The sequence below is a fragment of the Ascidiella aspersa genome, chromosome 9 (assembly GCF_963924565.1).
Source record: "Ascidiella aspersa chromosome 9, kaAscAspe10.2, whole genome shotgun sequence".
NCBI classification, from domain to species: Eukaryota; Metazoa; Chordata; class Ascidiacea; order Phlebobranchia; family Ascidiidae; genus Ascidiella; species Ascidiella aspersa.
In genome coordinates, this window is record NC_139455.1 from 10,101,312 (window position 1) to 10,126,470 (window position 25,159).

A 25,159-nucleotide genomic window follows, 5' to 3' on the forward strand; every position below is an offset into this window, starting at 1 on the left:
ATGTTGAGAGGGCCTTAATATTATTGTGAAAATTGAATTGGAAAGCTGTTGTTCCACTGACAGCAACACAAATTCAATAGAACAAATGCAAATATGGTGATAAACAGTATTTTTTGTGCGTTGACCTTTAGCTCAATTATTTTTGATTGTATTCTGTTAAAAGAAAGTTGTTACTCTAGTAAAAAATCATACCATGTTATTTTAGTATCCTGTTTTTTTATGGATTGTATATGTATTACAGAAATTTGTTTTTGGACTTTTATTATAAAGTTAGCATGTATCTATGTTGATAAATTTGCATTCGCTAAAGCAGAATTGTCAACATGTCTGCCGATGACAAGGAGCCATATTTTGATGGTTTGTGCTTTCTGTTGTTTTTGGCACTTATCCTTGGCATTTAATCATACCTTCTGATAAAGTTTCTTTGAGATATTTTATTAGGGACATCGCTTTATAAATGCTATTGATAAGTGATGCCCCTCAAGGCCAGGACTGTCCATGACCTAAGTCTCTTACATGCTCCTTGTATATAACTTACTCCAAAGGAGCAGACTGATAAAAATACCTATCTCTACAGAGTCACTTAACTCGGTTGATATTGCTTGTTGAGTATATTACTTAAATCAGACTGCTAGTTTAAAACCAAATATAATAGAATGAATTGTGAAGCGACGAGACCGCTTGCTTTGGGTGTTGGTCACACATCAGTGGACATCTTTCAAATGCTTTATGATGTTTTACTGAGCAACGCAATAATGTTGTATTAGAAAATGTTACTTAATAACATAGGCGGCGAACATGGGTGTGCAGAATGTCTTTAGACCCACTGGCTTTTTGAAAGGGTGGCAATTTGACCAAATTACACTCGCAGACTTAGTTTAAAAACTCCATTTTGGAAAAACTATATATAATAAATATACGCAATCAGTTGCACAATTTAGGTTCACTAGAATAATGTACAAAACTTACAGCCTGGGAAAGTGTCTGATTGCACCTCAAGATAAATAAACTGAAGAGCCTAGAACTTGCAAAATATGGCCCACCAATGTAAATTATTTGGCCTGAAACATTTTAATAAACTAGGCATAAGGCTGTTTCCCACATTTTTTTTAGGTATTTTAACTAGATACGTAAATGCAGTTTTTTGCGTTTTTCGTAAATCATACTTATCCATCAGGTGAGTAGTTTTTTAAGGGAATTTTTTCACCCTAACGGCACCATTTATACCTATAAAAAATTAAGGAGGTTTTGTCAATTTTCTATATCTTCATGCATTTAACCGCCATCTTACAATTTTGATTAGACCCATTTTTAATTGTAAACAAATAAATTGTCAGTTAAAATTTAACCTGGCCGACAAGACATTTCGAGTTTGGCTTTGATATGCATCTTAAAAAAGGTTGCTGAACCCTGATGATGTAGGTCAGTCTTATAAGTTGATAAAGGTTCTGTGTTTATGGTTAAACTCTTCTGGTAAAATCTGCATAACCTTTCAATAGCAAGAAATAAAGCGACATGTCATTCAGTACTTTACAGATTGGGAAACGATGAGACCTATGTAATGATAACTTGCAACAGTTAAAAAAAACTGAAAAACTCGCTCTCTTCACTCGCCAGATCTTTAGCTATGTTACAATTTTGTCAGCAAGTATACCTTTAGCAATTTATTACTACAAAATTATGAGAGACACAACGTATTGTTTGAATGTAAAAATTTAAAAGAGCTAAATCGGTTTCCCAAAGATTGTCATATTTAGTTGTTGCATCTTGTACTGATTTAAATAAACGCCCTGTAATTTTCAAAGTTTGGCGCCTATACTTGATACAGTAAGCTTTATACAAGTCAATTTTAACTTAATCTGTCCGTTTTAAATTCTATTGATTTTTAATAGTATTCTTTTCTGTGGTCTTGTATCATTTTTGTATACCAATTTTTGTTTTTGGCTATATTAATCTAATTTCAAACCTGTTAATCAGGTGGCAGTGTTACCATTCATTTGTCTTATAATGCTAATCATTATAAAACAGTATCTCCATTAACAGTGCCATCAGATTTTTAGATAAATACCCAATGTTTATCTTACATTGTTATTCAGGACCACACATGTCTACTTCAGGACAACAACCACCCTGCAGTTCCATAACCAATCAAAGGTACAATAAAACATTATTAATAATTAATTTGTTTAACATCTGTAGTTGGTTTTTTGAATTTTTACAATTTTAAATGCTTAGATATATTTTTGTGTCTTGTATTTTCGCAATTTATACGCAATCAAATCTCAAACCGTATGCATTTTCAGGATAGGGGAAATACCAGTAATTGAAATCGTACATTCATTTACCTAAATTGAGGTTTTGGCACTTCCTGTCACAAACACAATATGTGAAATCAATTACTTAAAGTGTTACCTAAAAAGACTAATTTACAGGCCAAATCTGAAATAAATATGTTCTGAATTCCCCCATTGTTTGGTTCTTAAGTCAAAAATATAGAAATAGTCATTTAATGTCCTGCAAAAGCAGACTGATAGACGCTAAATTTTTTGTACATCCACACTTCCCTATTAGCAGCCATCAGCTCAGTTACCTAAGATCCCTGTAATTACCAGCAGTCCAGCACACATGCTATTCAATACCAAGATATTTTCTCCCTGTTTTTGGTATTCCACTTTAAATAAGCTATGGTGGAGTAAAAAATAATTGCTTCAATAGCATACAGATAATATGATATGACTACAGAGAATAACTTTTCAATTACTATCATTTAATTAGAAACACCCCTAAATGTGCACAACAGTATGTTAGAGCATTCTTGTCACCTGCTTTAGTTTAAGAGGCTGTTGTTACACCATCACTGGACATTAGCGCAGAACAGTTCATTAACTGTGTCTAACTCAAAGTTTAAAACAATATAGAACAGAGAAGGCTTAATTTAATGTTGTGAATTAGCACTGCCTTTTTTTCTGTGAACATGAACTCTGTTTCATTGCAAAATTCTTTCTACATCCGGAATAAAAGTGTTCTATTCACATATGTGTCAAATGAACCATTTGCCAATAAGTCAACCAGAACAAATAGAGATAGACACTTTAGTTCAGTGGTTCTCAACCTGTGGTACGCCTACCACTAGTGGTACGTGAAGTAATTTTGGGTGGTACGCAGTATGCTTTTAAATAAAATTACAGTTTTACAAAAAAGTTTAGCATTTTTTTCTATTGTAATAAACTATACATAGTTAAATATTTTATGCTTCATCAATGATAGGAATTATTATCTTTCCGGAACATCTATGCAAATTTATTTTATGACATCATAGAAAAACAACAAAGAATCACAAAACTTGACTATCGGTATATTGCAAGTTAAAATAGGGAAACTTTTTCAAGATTAGTGGGCCGCATTTGTTTTGAAATTTCCGGCCTAACTAATTAGCAAATCCGCCCCTGTTAATAATCCTATATACATTTTGAGTAAAGTTGAGGTTTTCTATAATTTGTTGGTACGCAACAATATCATAGAACCTCGAGGTGGTACGCGGTGGAAAAAAGGTTGAGAACCACTGCTTTAGTTAGATAAAATCTCCTGTGTCTATGTCGTAAACTAGTTCGGGACACAATCCCCAAAGTAGCTTCTAAGGATAAGGATTGACTTTACTTTTTCGAGCAAGACGTTTATTGAACAGTACGGCAATCAGTATAAGACAAACACATGTTCTCATAAGGCTAGACTTGTCTCTAACCACGAGATTGCAAACCATCCTTAAAATGCGTCCGATTCTCTCTGTGTCCACCCCACGAATAATGATGTAACACAATCCAAAACGAAATCAACAAAAATATCGCACAACGCTGAGAAAACATAGGCTGCAAAATTCTCACCAAGTCCTATTTCCCCTAGGAAAACCAAGTTGGCTGGTAGCCAATCCAAATGGCGATTCCCGCAGTCAAATGCATTAGTCGGCACAAAATGTCTACAAATCGAGTTTTGCAATAGATTTTGGTTGAATATCAGCTTAAGATGTTTGACCCAATTACATTAAAAACGCTGTCTTACCGGACAATGACTATATATATTTTTTAAGCCAAGCGGGGCAGTTGCAATACAATTCAGTGACGAGTTCACAAGTTCACAATCATATGATGAATCCGACCTCAATGCCTTTCTTCTATAACCCAAGTCAGTACACTTCCGGTCCCTCAACATCTGCATGGGAACCTCAAGTAAAAGATGGTGATGTGCTACCTGTAGCAAATGGAGACTTGTCCCAAGCAGGTTAGTGGTCTATAAATCTTTAAACATCAGTTTTATAAATTTTAATTTGTTTGTTCATTAGTTAGGAAAAGGCAGTGGTAGCATATTATATTGTTTTTTTCTTTAAATTCCTTTTTTCGATCAGAGAATTGGTTTGTGTTTGCAAATTTACTTTGATTGGAAGTGCTAAAGTACTCCTATATTGACTTAAATAGCAATCACGATGCTTATAATTCCAGTTGAATAGACAAGTATGACACTCACATGGGCTGATCTAGGGTGTACCAGGCCATTCTTCTCAACTTAAACAAACTATATTTTTTATCTGTTTAAATTATACAAATGCCCTAAAATACAATTTATTCAAGTTTTGCTTTGTTACTGTATCTGTGTTATTCAAATCTGATCGGCACAAAAGCGCGCTGCAATATGGCATGTTGCGCTATGTGAATTAGAACCTTAATAAATAATTTCTATTAAATATAGACTATAAACGCCTTTATTTCGAGTAATACTGTATATGAATCTCTGTTAAATGCCTAATGTGCCACGAAAATTTCTGCTAAGTTAACCAAATAAATACTATATTTTTGTGCTTGGCAATTTTAAACTGGTTTTAATCTGCATGTCTGCACACGAGTTTGCTTAAAGACAACTGATCTATAAAACAGTGTCGAGTAAGTAAAGAAGATATGTGCACCAACAAATTTTACTTTTTCATCCCCCTTTTGTAAATAATGTCACCAAAAATACTTCTTGGTAATAGCCTTGTTTATCTCCTAAACAAAGTTTTGGCAAAGTTTGTACACTTCTTAGTGAACACAGCATTTAACTTTTAGGTAGAGACCTCAAAATGCATATCAACATAAGGCTGGCAAGATTCTGTTTAGTTCTGTGTCTTATTGGAAGTAGGTTTAGTCTTTAATGTGATTTTATACTAAACTGAAATTATTTTATCCCATTTATAGTTTTTTGTTAGTAAACTAGTCTCTAACATGATTTTGTACAAAGCTGGAATTATTTTCTTATATTTTTTTGTTTGTAAACTTTCAGTAAATCAATATGAAAGTTCTTTATCAGCTTCCTCCAGCCACCACAATTCTCCAGAAAAAAGCAACCTTTATGCTAACAGTAAGTGCATGGTATAATTTAAAGCAATAACTAACAAAAATTGGTTGATAGCTGCTCCTGCTGGCATGAGCTAATTAACATCCACTTTACTGACTGGCCAATCAGCGATGTCCTTCGAATAAACATTTGTATTAAATCTATTGGATTCTATATGTTGATCTCTGTCAAATTAGGTTAAACTCATAAGAATAAAGCTTATTTTTTCATTAAATCGCTCCGAATACATGCTATTGTTATACATTTAATAGTCTGAAGTACATCACTTGCATGGAAACAGAAGAGCAATTAAAAACATTTTTAGCAAGTGTTATTTCATTGGACTAGTCCGAATTGGTAGTTACTCGCCCCGACTGGCGAGTGCCAATTTTAAATTAGTATGAAGCCTGTTACAAATAATTTTTAGTAAGATGAGATATTTAATAATTATGTGAATTTATTATTGTAGAAATGTTTTCTATAACTTCCTAGTGGACTAATTTATAAGTAATAATCATTGTTTTATTTCTCTTTTTTTTCTTTTTTATGCATCAACATGTATTTTAATGGTTTTGTTGAAGTAATGAATAAATCATGAAAACATGCATTTATTAAAAATAAATGTCGAGTGGATACATTTCTCAGTTTGTTGTTAAGAACATATTTTATTTTAGTCTTTATTTATGTGTGTATATTTAAAAAATTAACATGAATAGTTATTTAAAAAATAGCTTTACATGCAGTGCCTCCCCCACAAGCACCAACACAAGCTCAACAGGTAGTATGCTCTGATGATAATACTCACGAAACAACCAGTTCTTATGCGGACTCCTCAACTCCAGTAATCCCAGTGCAATCACAACCGGGATCTAGTTCAATGCCTGACATTCTATTTCAACCACAACCTCCTGTCGCTGAACAGTATATGTCTCCAGATGACAGCACCATAGCAACCCCTTCCTCAATATTCGATCCACCTCGTATTAATATGCCTGAAGTAAGTTTCAACTGATCATTTACATTACATGAAGTAGAAACTCTTTAAACCACAAAGTATAAAAGTAATGTGCAGCTTTAAAAAATAAATTTAAAATATTGATTTTTGTTGTAGTGGAATGAAGGCATGTCGCAGCAAGCAGCTGGTTTTGGATCTTACATGAATATGGCCAACAATCCAGACCCTAACGCACAGCTGGAGCAGCAGTTCCACGAACAACAAGCATACCACCAACCTGCATTCCAGGCAGAGAGCAATATCATTCCAAATCAAGCTGAAGCCTTGCAACCTGTTGATGATGAAGGCCTTGCTCTGGATGAGCAGGGAGCAGATTTGCGTCAGCAAAACTTTTCGTCAGATCATCTGCATCGCGATTATGCAGAAAACAGCCAAAGGCACTTTGATGATATTTTACACTCACAGGTGCTTACATTCAACAGTTGATTGTTAGGACTAATTTGTTGGTTATTTTTAAATAAATATAGAAATGCATTTGTTTCATGAATGTTTTATTTGCTTGTGATGCCTTTCATACACTTGCATTTTTGCATGACATAGGGTACCTGGCAATCTGGAAGAGGAAACCAGAATGTGAATGTCTATGCTGAAGATCCAGTTCTATTCAATCCAGACAACTATGCTGCTAATTTTGGTAATATTTTACAAATAAATACCTTATATATATGTATATAAAAACTTTGAAAGACGAATTAGTAATTTTACAGTCTTGAACTCTTTTCCATTTTTTAAAACTTTAATTGTGCATATTATGGTCACCCTGTGTAATCCTGTTTTTCATACTTATGTAATCCTGTGAATGTGTATTTATTTATATACAAACAAGGGCAGGCTAACGGATATTAAAACAACTTTATTTTAATTCTTAAAAAATCCTACAGAAGTTATTGCTGCTCCTGCTCCTAATATGGAACATAATCAAGATTTAGAAATCCCTGCAGAAATGCAAGAAGTGCAGCTTGAATTGTTTTCAAACCAGCAATCAAACAACCCTGAAAACCCAGAAGCAGATTTGGGTGTTTACATCCCTGATGATGTAGTAGAGCAGGTATTAACCAACCACATTTTGTTATGTTTTAATGTTATTAACACGCTTTTTGATTATCAAAATATTATTTTATTTGTATGAATTTCATTATAGGTTCAATCACTAAATATTTCTCAACCTGATGATGAAATAATACTAGAAAATATAAGTGTAGCAAGTGAAGAAAACTTGGATCATTCTGAAGCTGTTGTTGAAGTTCTGGAGGAACAGCCATCTGCTGATGCAACTCATCATCATAAAATAGAGTTGAACACAGTAACATCATCACCAGAAGAGGATCAAGCTGTCTCCTCTCCCATGGTGCATTTATTATCTTTTATAATAAAATTAAGCTGTTTATAACATTAATGTACATTAGTGCTCTTTAGAAAACTGATTTGAAAGTGGTGATTAGAACAACGGTTTGCAATATGTTTTAACAAGCATAACAAATATTCCTAAAATGTATTAATTCAAACCTTCCAATATTATTTAAAAAATTAAACCAAAGACGTGTAAATTTTTTAAATTAAAAGTTATTTCTATGTTTAGCATGATATTGGTGAGGATGCTGTTATTGACCAGGAAACTGACGACACAAATCTTCATCCTTGTAGCAGTAAAGGTAACAATTGCATTTCTTAATTTAAAACTATATGGACAGTTTATCTGTAAACAACAATGTTCTAGATCATTCCGTTGAGGCTCAAGTTGTACCAACCACACAGACTGTGAAACCATTTTGGGATGCAGGTCAAAACTCCACCCCTACAATGAATAACATTCCATTTTCTTCCCATGAAACCAATGACCCACCCACAGTCCACTCTCAATCTACAGACAAACCTGCAAGTGTTAGTGAACAAACTGAGCAAGACAGCTCGCTATCTTTGGATCAACCAGCTCCTGTCAAAGCTTCCCAAACCAGCTCAGACACTGGACAAAGAAACCTAACTGAACAAACATTGCACACGAGAAAACACAGTATCGGCTCCAATTCATCCCACAGATCTGCTGGAAGTCACAAGTCTTTTGGTCGGGCTTCTGTAGCAATGCCGGATCCCCCGAGTTTGCTTTCCAGCACTGTGGCAAGTGTGAAACCCACAAAGCAGAATGGTAAGTGGAAATTTACTTTTGGCACCAAACTGTTTTCAGTACTAAATTATTTTAATCTACAGAAACCCACACGATGCACTCATCTTATGTCAGTGTTCAGCAGAAGACACCAGCTACTGCTATCACCACTTATGTGGTATCTGCCCCCTCAACAGACACGGCTCCAGAACAGCCCCCGTTAGCCGCACCCGGCCCAGTCCCACAATCACTGCACAGTCAAATGTTGCCAAAAAAATCGGTGCAAGGTGGCGTGTCAGCAGTTCCTCCTATATCCATACCTGAACCAACTCGTAGTCAACACTCGTACAATGATATGCACGCCAGCTCATCACAGTTACAAAACCAACAAACCAAAAGTACCTATTATGACAATCATGGACGCATGCTGCCAAATAATGCTGCATCGGTTGAAAGACCAGTTCTGATTCATCAATCGCAAAATGAGCGTCATCCACCAGTATGTTGCATTTGTCACCTGTTTTTGTGTTTATTTTTATTTAGTGATCCCTAATTTTTTATGAGTTTCGATTTTTTAAATTTATAGCATGTTAGTGTTAACAAGAACACTGGTTACATATTACCTGTGAGCTTCTTACATTTAAATTTGTTTAAAAACAATTATATTTTGTTAAGAAACAGCAACCTGAAGGTAGCGTGCCCTCATCAAGGAACCATAATCAAAGCAGCATACATACTGAAAGTAAGAAAAAGCGTATGTAACAACTCTTTATAAATATTGAGAAGAACAAACTTATCGATTGCGTAATTTCTTTAGCTTCACAACCTGTGAATTCACAGTATGGTGTCCAGCTTGAGAATCAATCGTATGTGCAATCACCAAGATACTTTCCCGACAATGAAAGGTTGGTTAAAAACCGAACGTCTAGGTAATTAGAAAAAGTTTAATTTTTTGTGACGTAGCAGTACTTAACATAATATGTAGGTTAGATTTGTATTAGTATAAACCAGCAATTCTGACATACTCTTTGTCTGCTTCATATAAGAGCCCCTCCGCGGCCTCACTCACGCTCAAGTGTGACAGCTGGTGACGGGTACAACAACAGTTATCGAACTGATCGCTACGATCAAGACGACAGGGCACAGTACAGTCGACCCCATTCCAGGTAATTGCCGCTTGCCATTAGTATTTTCCCCTTAATAGTGATCACTGAATGCATTTGATTATATAAACTCCGTAGGCAAGGATACGCGAAGGATCGCCATTATTCCAGACAGCGATATCCCAACGAATACGACGAGTATTACGACCGACGAAACGCCAAAGAGGACTATTACTACTATGGACGCCAGCGCGACTATCGCGATTACAACTACCAGGGTAAATAGAAATGTACTTTGGTAGTAGGCACGTAAACCGGATGTGAAGTGCTTTTAGGGGTTTATGGCTTCAGCTTAAAACGTTGTCTATTTGTACCATATGGCATGATGTAAGTAAAACATACAATGGTTAGGCTGTACGGTTTTGGTATGTGACAGGCAGTTAAAATACCAATATTTTCTACAATTTACTTAAAAAAATAAGTACCTATAAACCTATAATTTCTCTTGAATTTTTAACCAAATATGTATCTAACATTGTTTTTATTTCGGACCAATGGCATGTTAACTTTGGTTTAGGTTATGGCGACCATTATCAGCGCAGGGGAAACTATGGTGATTACTACAGAGACGATGTATATCAAGCGCAGGATGGAAACTACTACAGAAGATCAGATTATTACGGGTTAATTTTGATGCCCCTTTTAACCTTATAGTGTCATTAAACATTACATCTCTCCTTATAACACTTAGTAAATATTATTTTATTGTACAGTGAATTTAACTCAGCTTCGATTGATAAATCTTGTGTTTTAAATTGTCAGAACGGCTAAACTGATATAAATGGAACTTGGCTTTGTTTGTTAAGCGAAAAATAAACATTCTACTATTCACGGTGACGTGTTTCAGAAATAGTTTACGTAAATCAATATTTATTTCCTACTCACAGGAGCAGGAATCATGAAAACTGGCAATACAAAAACGAGTCGTACAACCAAGAATACCAGCAACAGTATTACAACAGACGTCGATATCCAGACGAAGACGACCGCAGAAGCATACATAGCGAAAGGTCGATGCATTACAATGAAGCTGACCAATCCTTATATCCCCAGCACAGCGATGCGTATAACGAAAGGTAAGAAACTCAATAATGCACAGCGGGGCCAGCACAAAATGCAACTTTGCTTTATATTTTGCGCAGTTACCAAGACCCGCACAGAAAGTCCCAGTATTACGGTGAGTACAGTCTAAACGACACAACCTTCTCTAATACCTACAACGAAGATACATGGGAACAGCTTCCCCAAGGTAAGTGCTGTGTATGGCTAATACAAACAAAATCACAAGCAACTTAACGAAAACCTGTTTTTATTTATTCATTATAGTAGTTCCCCAGAGACGCACTCCAGCGAAATTCAACACAGCTCACCCAATCGCTCGCTTTGGCGCTGGAGGTCATCTTATACACGTTCTTCCGCATCTGCCGTCGGAAAATCAACCAGCGGTTGTCGAAGTTCACAGCGTCGAGGTATTTCTACAAACCGTTTTTTTGTAATTTGCTAAATTCTACTTTAAAACAACTTTTTTTCGAACTTTGCAGACACTTCTGCAAGATTGCAATTCTGCTGAAACGTTCAGATCTTACCCAGGTCCTTTGTCAAAGTAAGCACTATTTATCTTGAATCTTGTTTGCAATCGGTATATTTGAAGTAATATTATACTCGAATAATCGTTTGCATAAAATTATGTTTTTTGCCTGAATTAAATCATAATATATTTGTTTACTTGTTTTACATATTTATATTTCTAAATCGTTTAATATTGAACGCTTGTCGTGGTTATCTGAACATTTTTTACGTTGATGCTTTCGTTAGGGAGGAGACGCATAAAAACGATGTACTACGTTATGTTGCTGGTCGGTCTTCCAGATGCATGAAATCCACAGAACTTATGGATCGAACGTCTGCCGCCCTCATGTGGGATTTCCTTGGCCTTCTAGTCCGTCAAAACGGGGTAAGTACCTTGAGAAATTTATGGGGGCATAAAGGCTTTTAACGCCAATTTTCAAACATTTACACAGTTTGGTCAGCATAATAACCTAGGTAAACGAAGGATAACCGGAGGTGAAACACTTAATACCGTTCAAAAAATATGAAAATTTCCCTTCAAACTACAGAAGCCACCGAATCCAAAAAAATATGAAATCATCTGTTACCAATGGATATAGCTATAAACTGTAAACTACCCTTTTGGTCATGACGTGGATTCATTTATTATGTCACTGCATATCCCTTGTTTCTCTTCTAGTGTGTATACTGCATTTATAGCGGTGTAAACTTTTTTTTCTTTTTTTTTACCAATGAAATAATAATAACAACCTTAGAAAAACGACAGGCCTATGTTGTTCGATATTTATGTGCGGTTTGAATTTTTTAGCCAACCTAATGTTGTTGGATTGCTTTGCAGTCAATCTTGGGCACCGATGTCGCTGAACTGCTGATGAAAGATCATTCCGGCGACTTCGGTTTGATGGCTTCCCCCAACGAAACGCACACAAGTCACGTTAGCGCCGTATCCACTGCCTCAGGTTTGCGCCGTGATTTTTAATATCTTCTATGTTTTACCAGCGCGTATTTTTCTTGAATTTTTGAACGTACAGTGGATAATATTGAATGTATTCCGTAATAACGTCACTATTATCAAATATTATTTAGGCGACGAGGTTGAAAACGCTGAAACTGCAACCACAAGTTCGTCAAACAACAGAGCCTGTCCCTCCTTCCGCTTCCGCGAATTGCTTCTCTACGGTCGAAAAAAGGTGTCTTTAGAGTAAACATAACACTTGCATATGATAATTTACGGGGTTTGAAATCTCGCATTCCAATGTCTTTTAAGTGTTTCAAAGTCCTTGAATGGATTTACATTTTAAAATACTTTGAAAAACCCTATAATATAACCTAAAAGTCTTTAAATAGGCTTTTGATTTATTTTATGTCCAGCTTAAGTTATGTGTTTAGAAAGTACCGCTACGAGGAAATTACAAAAACTATTTTAAGTTTGTTAAACATGGCATCCATACTCGTGTATTAAAATTATACTAAAAAAACGTCAAGCAATCCACTTTTAGGTCTTTCATTGAAAAGTCTTGAATTTTTTCCATAACGTTTAGTGCCAACCTTGAGTATATTAAAGCGACAACACCAGTTTTGTTATTCGTCATGTTTTCCTTGATTTCCTTTAAAATCCGCCCTAAACACGTTGATAGTGTATTTAACATTCCCGTTTATCTCAAGGACGCGCTCGAGTGGGCAATGAGGTCCAACTTGTGGGGTCACGCTCTGCTTCTCGCGAGCAAGACTGACGCGCGAACTCACGCGAACGTGATGCTTCGCTTCGCTAACTCTCTGCCGATCAACGACCCGCTACAGACCCTTTACCAGCAGATGTCTGGCAGACAGCCCGCGGCGGCCACGGTAAGAAGCCCTTACTTATTAAAGAGTTTTTTCAAAAAAATGTTTTTAATGTGTAATTAAGTTAATCAATCAATCAAACTGTACTTTAACCTTTAAAAAAATCGAAATTTTATTAAAGTGCCAACGTTTCGACCACCTAAAATGCACTTTCTTGCACAATTTTGACGTTATATGTAAAGGCTTATTGTTTTAATATTTACCACCCATTTTTTGACAAAATTTCTAGTTTTGAATTTTTTTTTTGCATTGATAGTATAGCTCCATTTTCTAGTTCAAACGTGCCAAAGCACCTATCGAAATTCTAGATTCCACATACTAATTTTTTTTTTTTGAATTTCGCTAAAAAGGTTTTTCTTTTATTTCGCTAAGTTTGTTTTTGTGGTAATTCCGCCACGAAACTAAAAGCTCCTTGCTCAACCTCGCAGTGTTTGGTCGACGAGGGCTGGGGCGATTGGCGTCCTCATCTCGCCATGATCTTGTCCAACGCCACCAACAACGTCACACATGACGCCAAGATCGCCATGACCATGGGGGATACCCTGGTGGCCAAGGGACTCCTGGACGCGGCCCACTTTTGCTACCTAATGGCTTCTGCTCCACTCGGTTATTACAGCAGGAAAACGAATAAACTCGTCTTGATCGGATCCAACCAAAAGTAAGTTTTTTTTGGTCATTTACTTTAAAAATGGTTTATTAACTTATGATGATTCTTAGGATAAAAATCGTTCCACGTCCGATGTTTTAAATGACGTCATCAGTACCTATATTTATTTTCGTTTGTAAACTTCATGCAGTAAGGTTTAGAGATAGACCGATATATCGGTTTACAATATGATATTATTATTTCTGTACAACCAAACAACTTACCCATTTTTTTTATCAAAAAAATTTGTTTTTTAGCATTACACCAAGTTAATATGCAAAATAATAGGTGAATTATTAATAAATCTATTTAAACAGAAACGTTATTTGGATTTATTTTCAATTAATCCAAATTTTGAACATTTCCCAGGTATATAAAAAAATCGGTATCGGGTATCGGTTGACAAGTTTATAAAAAATGGGTATCGGCATCGGTGCAAAGTGATGTCGGTCGATCTCGAGTAAGGTTTATAAAACCTTCGTCGTGAAAGTTATTAACGAACCTCAAAGTGCCCTAAACAATGTATTTTTTATGCTGATATTCCCTAAAATGTTAAAATTACCGAGCATTTTAGACATATTTCTCGGATTTATTAATGCGTTGTCTGAAACAAGCAGGTTTTAACACTTAAGCATGCTGTATATGATTTGCAAAGAATACTAAACGAATATTTTGGCAGCTTACCGTTCGACGAGTTTTCTTCGGACGAAGCGATCCGACGAAGCGAGGCTTACGAGTACGCTATCTCTCTGGGAACACAGGCCAGGCACAAGGGCGCGCTACTGCCATCGCTGCAAATATTCAAATTCATATACGCCTGTCGCCTCATGGAGTGCGGCATGATCGAAAAGGTACCTCACTAATTAGCGGTTTACCTATACTCTTTAAAGCAGGGGTCGGCATCCTTTTTCTAGTCGCGGGCCAAAACCAAACTCAGAAAGGTCTCTGCGGGCCGCACAAAGTGACAACTAAGAATTGTGTTATTGAAATGTTAGAAAATGACTGTGATTTAGGCGGGCCTCAGATATTTTTTGCACTCAAAACGTAATTATATTTACAGAGGCAGTAAAGCGTTGACGCATAGCTCGAAAAAAAGTGTTTGTTAAAATTCGAGTTCACACGGCGTCATCGATACTACTAATGAAACGTGTAATAAAACTACTTTGAGGGAACGCGCTAACACTTTAAAGTTAATTTAGATCAGTATAAGGTAACAGTTTTAAGTCCAGGCGCACCTGGCGAAAGCGAGCGCGATGTAAATTTCTTGCAAGTTTTTATTACATTGCCGAAAATAAAAAAATATTAAAAAAAATATATCCAATATTTTTGAATACGCTTTCTGGTTTTTCGCGACGCACTTGACAGCCTTCCCGGCGCATGAAAACGTAAACAAACATGACGTAAAATGATGAAAATTGTTCGCAATTACGTAGTTAAAATAGTCAAAAAGTATGTGAAATGGACTCGTTTCTGATTTGTCAAAGAGGCGGTGGGCCGGATGAATTACATCGGCGGGCCGTAGGTTGCCGACCCCTTCTTTAAAGGTTAAGGCGCTGCGTCATGTACCTATGAATATTTTGTTTACCAGTGTCCGTTGGTATTTATTGGAACATTTAATCTCACTTCTATACCACTTTTGATCGTCACCAACTAAATTCAATGGAAAATATATTTACTATGCCACCCCTTACCCTTGCTACTATGACACATGAGAGTGCAGTGTTACTTATTAACGAAACAATAAACGCTACAAACGAAGCGATTAAATGGCTCTAAAACGGTGTATGTGTATGTGCAATTGTGCATGTAATGTGTTCTCTCTCTTATCTACTGTAGCTCAGTCCAAAACTTTTGAGGAATCGTCAGCTGGCGCATGTTACAACACTTAGTTTAGTTTCATTGATTTTTTTGTTGAATCCAAAAACATATTTTAAAAATGAATTTTGTACTTTTACTGACAAAAATATATAATAATTGATTATTATCAAATTGTGTCTAGGTCGCATATTAGTTAGTGTTCATTCTAATGGATTATTCAATGACTATTTACAAACTCTCGCTACTATGCCACTTTCTCTCGGTCCCAAAGGGTGGTATAGTATCGAAGTTTGACTGTATATTTTATTTTTACCAGGCATTCCACTACTGTGAGTTGATAGCAAAGCTGATTTGTCGATCGCCAAAGTCCTACTCTGTGACGCTGGTCAGTCAGCTCGCCAACGTGGTCGGTGTTCTGCAAAATCACGACCGCAGACTTCAGGCTGGCACACTCCTCTCCACCGACCTTCAGTGGATTGAAAGGCTTAGCAATATTGCCGAACAGATGCAGGTGGCTCATATAATTAAGTTTTTAGCTTGGTTATTTCATTTCTCTTGCTGTTTATTAAAATATTTTTGACATGATGGTATCGAGTTAACAAGAAGCATTTGGTTGTTCCTTGTCTAGGGCGGTTCAATTGTTCCACAGTACGCCACCACTCCGTCCATAACTGCTACCACGGATGAACCAAGTACTTCCACCAGCAGATCTACACCCGATCAACAGGTGCAAGATTTGATTGTATTTATACATAAAACTGTTTTCACACCACGTTCGTTAAGGGCCGGTTAACGTATATGTTCCACTGTGCACTTGCGTTATGACACTTTTAATAAAACTTTACATTGGATTTTGCATTTTTTTATTTTACTTGATTTCAACCAGATTGAATCTCCCCGATCGATGCTGGAGGAGACTGATGGTATGGTTGAGCCCGTTTCGGATCCCAATCATCACTATCTTCATCCACAATACAACCAAACCGCGCCCTATGGTCAAGGTTGGTAAATAAGTTTTTGAAGAATTGGCAGACATGTCACAACTACGCGGAAAATTATGCAACAATCAGAAAGAAATACAATCATTGTTAGCAGAGCCCGAACAGCAGCCGCCCTCAATTGACAGCGCTCCCTCGGTTCCAATGTACGCCGCTCAAGTTCCAACGTTTAATCCGCCGCAAGTTCCGCACAACTCGTATCAGCCGCCCCCGACCCAAGAACAACGATTTCAGCAGCACCAACCGCACCAACAGGTAGGCCCCCAACTTAACTGTCACTGATAAAACTTGTTTACGTGCACAACAGTTACGACAAGTTGCTTAATTTTTTAGATGTTCATAAAACTGTTCCTTATTGAAAAAAAAAACACTATAAACAGGTGGACTATCACTGTATATAGCATAGGGCAGGGGTGTCCAACTCAAGCATGCCGGCGTGCCAATTTTTATTTTATAACTTCTTCCCGTGCCAAAGTTTCGTAACCGAACCAATTCTTTTTAATCATAAAAGCGCTTTTTTACCAAAACTAAGAACGTTTATTTAAACTTGAAAAAAAAAACTGTCTAGAAGAAATTCGCATCACTACATCAAAGTGTCTTTCGGTGAGCTGACTACTTGTTTCTTCACACCAAGCTTTATAATATTATGTGAATGCTAGCCTCCACACAGTATAATGTTACTATATCAAAAGTAATTGATGGTTGTCGTGATTGCCGCGATTGTTTTGTATTGTGAACAAACAATGGCAACTGGCTGTATAAAAACTTATTATTTTCTGACAATTGGCTGAATAACCAATTGCGCTTTTTTGGTAATTGGCTAAATAACAATTTTAGTATTTTTTGCATTTGGCACGCGTGTCGCTTCTTGGACACCCCTGGCATAGGGATATGTGGGTTTTTCTATTAATAATAAAATCCTTCATTAAAATGGGTAGGCTGAATTGTTTGCCTAAATTTTGTCGCATCTTAGTTATAAAAGAGTTGTCCTAACTCCTAATAATTGCCGCAATGAAAGTCCCTTAGTTAAAGTTTTAATTTATAATTTAAACAGATTCAAAATGACGTAATGTACCAGACCAACCCGTTGACGAACCTCGCACCTACTCCGAGCCAGCCATTCGTGCCACAGGCAAGTCAGCAACCCGACCAATATCAGCATATGCCTCCACAATCTAACGCTCAAAACTACCCAGACCCCGGCCAAGTGTCTCATCCCTCTGAGCCGGTCACCGACTATTATGACCAACTGTCGGCCGTTGTAAGTATAGAGTGAAAATTCTTCTTTTTATCTACATTAATAAAAAAGCTATTTAACGCGATTGCTATCCCACAGCTTCGGGGTGTTGCACTTTTTTTTACATGCAGGCAAGTTTAAAGTGCCGATTCAACCAATAAGAAATAAATGGATGCCTTCATGTTATGCTATTTATTTTTAGTTTTATCTGTATGATTTGTTTTACACTGCCGTTTTGTTTGTAACATAAATAATAAATATATATATAAAATATTTATTTTGCGAGACGTTCCGCTACGCTTTAGCTTCAGACCCTGGTAGCAATCCTTAAGGCCCGTTAACACTCCAGCTGCACTGAGCTGAGCAAAGCGTAATTTGCATTTAAATTATATTGTTTCGAGCTTTTTGCGCTTTGCTAAACTCAAGCCCCGTGCAGCTGGAAAAGAATACGCTTTGGATCGATTTTTACACCCAGCTTAGCGCAGCTGCAGTGTAAACGGGCCTTTAGATTACATGCGCGCCGTGTTCATTGTGTATTGATTCACGCTTCCTCCTTCAATCAGCGCGCCGCCTCTCGAATACGAACAACGTCCCAGAACTCTCACGCGTCGCATCGCTCACACGCCAGCTCACGACGTCACAGGCTGGATTCGAAGAGGTCAAGGTCGTCGGGTCGAAGGTCACGAACGGTGTCGGAGAATTCGCGCAGCGGTCGTTCCCGCAGCGCAAGTGGCGAAAGCGAGAAACAGGGAAGGAAATCTGAAACTGTCAAGGTTTGAACTGACTTCTGTGTATTAGTTTGGATTTTGGATTGCTGGTTGTGGTTTTGGATAAGTTTTGTGTGTTAAGAAATCGTTTTGCGTTTCAACAAAATGTGTGTTTTTTTAATGTGCTTTATGGTCGTTTTTAAGGATGCCAAGGGAGGGTGGTTTTTCGGACTTTTCGGTAACAAGAAGAAGGAAGTTTCACACAAAGTTCAGCTGCCAAAAGATGACGAAAAAGAGGTAAATACTAGTTTCAAAAATGTAAACCTTAAAAAAAATTTTGCTGATGTTTTGAATGCTACAACTAGTATTATCAGTACATTTATGTAAACTAATCGCATGTCCAATTCAGATCGTTTGGGATCCAGAAAAGAAAAGATGGATCAATAAAAACGAGCCCGAGGAGGAACAAGTCCCTCTTGCCCCTCCCCCCATCGATAATTCCGCCCCTTCCACTGCACCCCAACCATCTACAGGCCGTAAGTAAATCATCTATGTTTTCGTTTTGTGGTCATTTCAATGATTAGGTATTCATTAAATCCCGTAAGTCGTGTTTTTGTCAACTCTTTTAAACCTCGTCGAAAGAGCATTGCAATACAATTGAGTTACAACCTTAAAGTGTTGGCCCGAGTGTTTATTTTTTATTTTGTTTGTATAACCCTTCAATTGTGGCCTGTTATATATTTGTAGTACAACAAACCGACGGACCGTCTCCTCCTGCCGGCCTGACTCCAAACAAGTTTTCGTTGAAAAACATGAGTAAGTTGTCTTTCTTATTTAGAACACTGGACCCTGACTTTATGTTAAATATTAATATTCTGCTTTACCTAGTTTATTTGCTTTTAAGACTGAAATATCACTTTAGTGTATAGTGTGTAAGATGTGTATTGGCGTTAGTGATCATTAAACTTGTTTAGTGTGATCATACTTCCAAAAGTCGTAATCTCATTACTAAATGTAATCTATAATGCATTAACCAACATACAATTGGTATGTTTTTTTCTGTCAAGGCATTTTAGTATCGATACATTGCACATATCTAATGTTTAGTACAGGGGTCCGCAAATAGGGGGTCGCGACCCCAATTTGGGTCGCGGGACCATTCAGTTTGGGTCGCAAAAGCCTTATTTATAGCTGCCTATATTTGGTAAGTTTTTTAATTGTTTCCATAGTACACTGAATTATATACAAGAGAGTCGTCTTACTTTGAGCGCGACTAGAATTGTCACGCGAAGTATATACATTAAGCCCCGTAAAATGTCGTGAGACCTTCGTTCGATCCAGGTGATGGGAAACAGCGATTAAACCAACACTATTTTGGCGATTACCAAACCAAACTGACCTACTTACCGCAATCTGGGTTTACTTCCTAGTATGTGTTTTCAAAAAACTTTCTTTCCGGTCTATGTAACCAAAATGTTGTTTTCGTAAAATTTAAATATGCAAATTTAAATCCAATAAATATTTTTTTGCTTAACGCGAAATGTAATGAGCATTATTTTCTCTATTTATATCAACATTTTTGCTAACATAAACTGCTTAACCAGGTTATGCATTTTTTTCACGAACTTTAACGATATAAACAAGCTATTATAAGACGCTTTATGCGAATCTTTATGTTTGCGGAAATATTTTTGTGTGGTTAAGCGTCGTCCACCCTCTTGAATGAAAAGTTTTACCAATCTGGTTGCGTTTGGCGCATTGAGTTAGGATGAACAAAGCAGGGCATTTAACGTCCTTGTGTTAAAATATCGCGTTTTGGTTTAAATTTGTTACATCATGTCTTGAAACAGAGGTCGGCAACATACGGCCCGCAGGCTGGATCCGAGTGAAAATCATCCATCCCGCAAACTCTTTTACAAACTGTACACAAGGCGATGCTTAATATTTTTAACTGTTTTAACTATACGAAAATGCACAAAAAAAAAATTTTTCGCGCCCCGCGCGTATCTAATTTGACTTTGAATTATATTTGCGTTTTGATGGAATCTTCTTAAACCAAAGGTGACGTGCGCACGACAACTATAAGGAAATTTTTCGTAGCATGAAACCCTCTAAAATCCATTTTTTTCCAAATTAATTCGCTGATGTTATTTTTTTATGATATGTTCATATTTTATTTTGTGTGCGGCAAATGTGTCACGTCTCCTTGTATATTAAAAGGGGAATTGGTGGGGCTGCAACCCCGGGAACCCAATTGGTTGCGTAATCATATTTGTCATCCTAATAATACATCACAAGTAGTAAAAGTCGAGGCTTCTTTATAGTTGTGTTACAGAACCCTCTCTCTTTAAAATGAACAAACCGCATCACACAGATTTGTCTTAATAAATAGAAACACAATAGGTTATTAAAAACAACTTGAAGTATTTGGGTCGCGAGACCTCAGTACTAGTAATTCTGGGTCGCGCTTAAAAGTATTTGCGGACCCCTGGTTTAGTAGACGCCTAATAATGTGCCTGTTGCACGTAATGACCCTTTTTCGACAACTTAAGGTCAACTCATATTGTCATTTAAGTTGGTATGACACTGTGCAGGTGGTCGTGCGATGTACAAAAATGCTTTTAGTTCGAGCACGAACACTAGCGATGCCACGGTAGCGCCGCCACAGCTCTTTCCGATGGTCCCCCAAACCGATGCTGCCCCTGCAATGTTTATACCTAAACCAGGTAATGCCAGCAAAATAGGTAATTTACAGTGCTACCTACCTAAACCAGGTAATGTAAAACACTACTTTTTACATTTTTAATGTTGTTTATCAACTTCACAATACTAACTGCAGCAATTTAATGGCTTCGTCGATTTCGCGAAATATTTTGTTTAATGCAGTGTTAAAATATTCGTTGTTGTAAGTTGTGTTGAGTTGTTCTATCTATAATCATATAAATTTTCCTTGACAATTAATTTTCAGTTCCAACTAACGCCCCCCAAGATGTGCCAGCCGCCCAAAGCCAGCCCACAAACCAGCAGGTAATCTTACAATTAACTTAGACAGCTTTTTCAAAACAATTTCTGGCAGAGCCTTTTTACATTAAAGCACTTTCTTTTTAAATACCTAAATGTAAGTTACTGGTAATCAGATACACACTATACTGTTACTCTTATGTTATTTTTTGTTCTGTTTTACAGCACAAGATCGTAGAAAATGACACAAAAATATATTAACAGTTTGTAAACAGGCAAGGGAAAAAGAAAGCTAAAGCAAAGTGAATTAATGTTAGTTACCTGCATTGCTAGGATCCACAGCCAGAACAATTCAAACAGCCACTACAACAGGCTTATCAGCAACCACAACAAATGGAACAACATCAACAACAGTCCTATCACCAACAAGAGCAAAATAACCCCCAGCATGAAGGGCATCAGCAGCTTCAAAACTCGTTACAACAACAACAACAACAACAACAACAACAACAACAACCCGTAAGCTTCTACCAACCACAACAGAGTTCCTCCAATCCGACAATGTTTAACCACCAGGCTCAGCAAATGGCGCCGCAGCCAACATCGCACAGCTTGGCACAGGTAAAGAACATCTTGCCCCTGTTTCATTTCGCTTAGAGTTTGCATCTGGATTTCTTACTTTTGATTTTGTCGCGTTACGACAAACTTTTTTGTTTTTTGCTTGTGTTTTTAAACTCGCGCCCGTATATGAGATCACACTTTCTCACAATATGATGATTGTTTCAGGGTTGCCACAAAATCTTTGAATTGATTTACGTATTACAAAAGTCTATGAAAAATCCTATGTTTTTAAATAGTCTTTGGATTTAGTTTATAGAAAGTAAAAAAAAAAACAGTTAAAATCTTTTTTTGTTGTTGACCATTTCATTTATACTGTTTTGTTTTTAAATTATATTAAGAAAGCATCAAGCGATCCAATTTAGGTCCTTAAAAAACTACAAATTTTCTTTTGAGTCGTTGAATGGATTTGTTTTTTTATAAAATTATATGGCAACCCTGTGTTTGCTTGGAGTTACAAGTTAAATAAAAATACATTTTTTTGTGTGTAAGTTAAACTTATACAGAATGTTTTGAACCTTACATCAGTAAACGTATGTTTTTATTGTTGTTTTTCCCTATTTAGCCCCCCGCCCCTGTTATAGCTAGTGAAGGTGGAGGGGCTTTTACCCCGGTTGTACCCCGAAACACCCAGGTAACCCACAATCTGACCCCACTGTGTGTGTGTGTTTGCAATCCTCCTGTATCTTCCCATCTTGTTTACTGACAAGCCCGATTGCATGAAATGAGCGGAAGCATTTTACAATCACAAAGATAACAAGATTCGCGCCGCTTTATGCTTGCCCCTTTCGCTTATTTAAGCTCTCCAAGCAATCACGCATGCGAAATATTGTCAAGCAATATCATTCCATGATACCGTGTTGTGCCAACTAATTAATTGCTATTTTTCGGTCGTCCATTGTAGGACAATAGAAACAATATGTTGACCTAAACTCAATATAAAAATTAATTATTCGCATACTTATTGCATTATTGAATTTTTAGCGGCATGGAAATTGTGTTGTCGCTATAATCCTTGTACACGCTCGCCTATTTAAACCACTAACCAACTCATTTAACCACAGACTTTACAAAAAAAGATAATCGGCTGCACGAAATTGCATGACTTGTTGACTATGTTTGTACTATGAAGAACAATTAGTCAGAACAAATAGAACATTGTTTAATTTTTCTCAATAAAAAGGCTCGATGATGATGATTTACGAGTAGTTGCAAATAAAACGAAACATTTTTGGATTTAGCCATGAGAGCGAATCGCAAAATTGCTTTTGGAGGATAGAACTTTTTTTCTTACTCATACACTGTGAAAATCAAGTAACACTACGTTACCTCTAATTGTTTTAATTGTTAACTTTTTGTCCCTAAAATCGGGCAAAAATTGGCCAAAAAAATTATCGGAAATCAATATCCAGTACCAGCGGGCGGATGTAAAGAATTCCACATTGTACATTTATCAAAACGTCACTTTCGGTATTTCGTTTTCTGTCATTCTTTTCCACTAAATATGTGCCTACAATTTTTTTTATATCCAGGGTCAGCCAGGACCAGGTGAAGCAGTCGCCCCAGCACCAGCCGCAGCCCCTCCTGCTGCTGCCACCTTTTACAACCCCGCCAGCTTTTCAAACTCCGGGGTGAACCCCTTCTCGCAACCCCTGGCCCCAACGGGAGGGACGAGGGGCGGGCCGGCGAAACGGGGTCGTGGGGGAAGACCCTCATACCCGAGCAAACCCGGCTTTAGGTAGCTACAAGAATCGCGCAGAGTTCCTTGTTTTTCCTCCGCTTATTATTTATTCTCTCTTGTACAGTTGTATAAAGTCGTTGCATTGCGATTCACGTAAATGCTGTTTTTTGCATCCTTGCAAAATTGCTTTTTCTGTTGCTTATTAATTCGCTTCTTGTTAGCGCCTTCCAATCCGAATAACAATGCGGGCTTTATCTTGTATCACGGAGTCCAGGGGTCGGTTGTATCGAATTTTAGTTTCTCTAACACAAAATCTCTCGACAATTGAGACAATATAATATTATTTAAAAAACATTTGATTTGTTTGAACATTTTACCAAATTTAGGATACTTGTTTAATTTTTTACGTGGCACTATTAAAGCAATCCGAGCACACTCAAGACACTGTTCTAATCTATCCATGGTTCGAAACAAATACCAAAAAGATCACTTAAGGTGGTAAGTGGGATTGTTCTCGTCGCCTTTTTTTCCGTTAGTTTTGTCTTTACATTGTGTAGAAAGCGGATAAAGTTAATTGTTTCAGTATTTTATGTATATATGTTCATTGTTCATTCTCCTAAATTTGTAAAACTCTCCCAGTACAACATTAATCACCCCAAGCAAATTGGTGAGTATTGTGTATACATAAATTCGTAGGATTGCAACTATCTGATTCATATAGAACAAACATGGACTATTCCCTTTTCTAATGTATCCCGTTTATTGTTTTCAAGTTTCGATATATGTCATGTTACATACGTGTTCGGAAAATACGCGACTGAGCTTGAAAAGCTATTGGACATGCCATACAAATTACCAGTTACTACTGATTAAGGTAAAACTATATGTGTCTATGTAGTGAGATGTGTACCCGTAATTCTTCCTTGAAATTTCTCTTTACTGTCGTTGTGTGCGCGCACTCTTTTAGGCTTCGCAAAGTAGGTAATTTCCCGGTGTGTAGTCGTAAGAGGGTGACGTCATGTGCAATCTTTTCTGTGTGGTGGTAAAAAGTAAGGCGCTAATTTACGGAAAAGGAAATCTTTGTCAAGTCGACGTGTGTACTTTAAGCGAGATAGTTGCATAAATTTGTTGGGCGAGGCGTTTGTTTCCCAAATATTTGTAATTTGCCAAAATTGAATACAAACAGTAAAAGCCTCTGACCTTCAGATTTCCTTGTATCTATTCCGTAACTTATCAGTGTTTTCTCGCTGTGGGTTTTTAAAAGATCACATGTTAGTGCGGTTTTACACGGAATGTGGTTTTCACAGCTGCGTCTGTTGATCGGTGAACTACCCAACTGTTAAGCAAGCTTATATGCTGCTATGTTTCTGTGATCGATATTTTTTGTCGTGACTATTGGTTCGTTACAGGACAAATAAATATGACCTTCTTCGGTTGAAGGA

At 36.9% G+C, this 25,159-nt stretch overlaps 1 protein-coding gene across 1 annotated transcript; it reads left to right on the top strand.

Annotated features, from left to right (window-relative positions):
* Positions 1–239: 239 nt before the first annotated feature.
* Positions 240–25,159, top strand: LOC146132921 (uncharacterized). The gene is made up of 41 exons (XM_083397596.1): positions 240–357; positions 2,097–2,154; positions 4,085–4,275; positions 5,308–5,385; positions 6,105–6,358; positions 6,473–6,781; positions 6,917–7,010; positions 7,258–7,424; positions 7,518–7,724; positions 7,956–8,028; positions 8,094–8,519; positions 8,582–8,976; positions 9,153–9,219; positions 9,295–9,382; positions 9,524–9,643; positions 9,719–9,858; positions 10,158–10,263; positions 10,528–10,716; positions 10,783–10,889; positions 10,967–11,109; positions 11,182–11,243; positions 11,456–11,594; positions 12,048–12,168; positions 12,296–12,399; positions 12,875–13,054; positions 13,480–13,709; positions 14,377–14,548; positions 15,832–16,026; positions 16,144–16,242; positions 16,402–16,516; positions 16,608–16,768; positions 17,568–17,774; positions 18,314–18,523; positions 18,662–18,754; positions 18,867–18,993; positions 19,205–19,269; positions 21,045–21,183; positions 21,426–21,484; positions 21,752–22,039; positions 22,602–22,670; positions 23,569–25,159. The coding sequence occupies exons 1-41, from the start codon at positions 324–326 to the stop codon at positions 23,776–23,778; spliced, it is 6,291 nt and encodes a 2,096-aa protein (XP_083253722.1). The 5' UTR covers positions 240–323; the 3' UTR covers positions 23,779–25,159.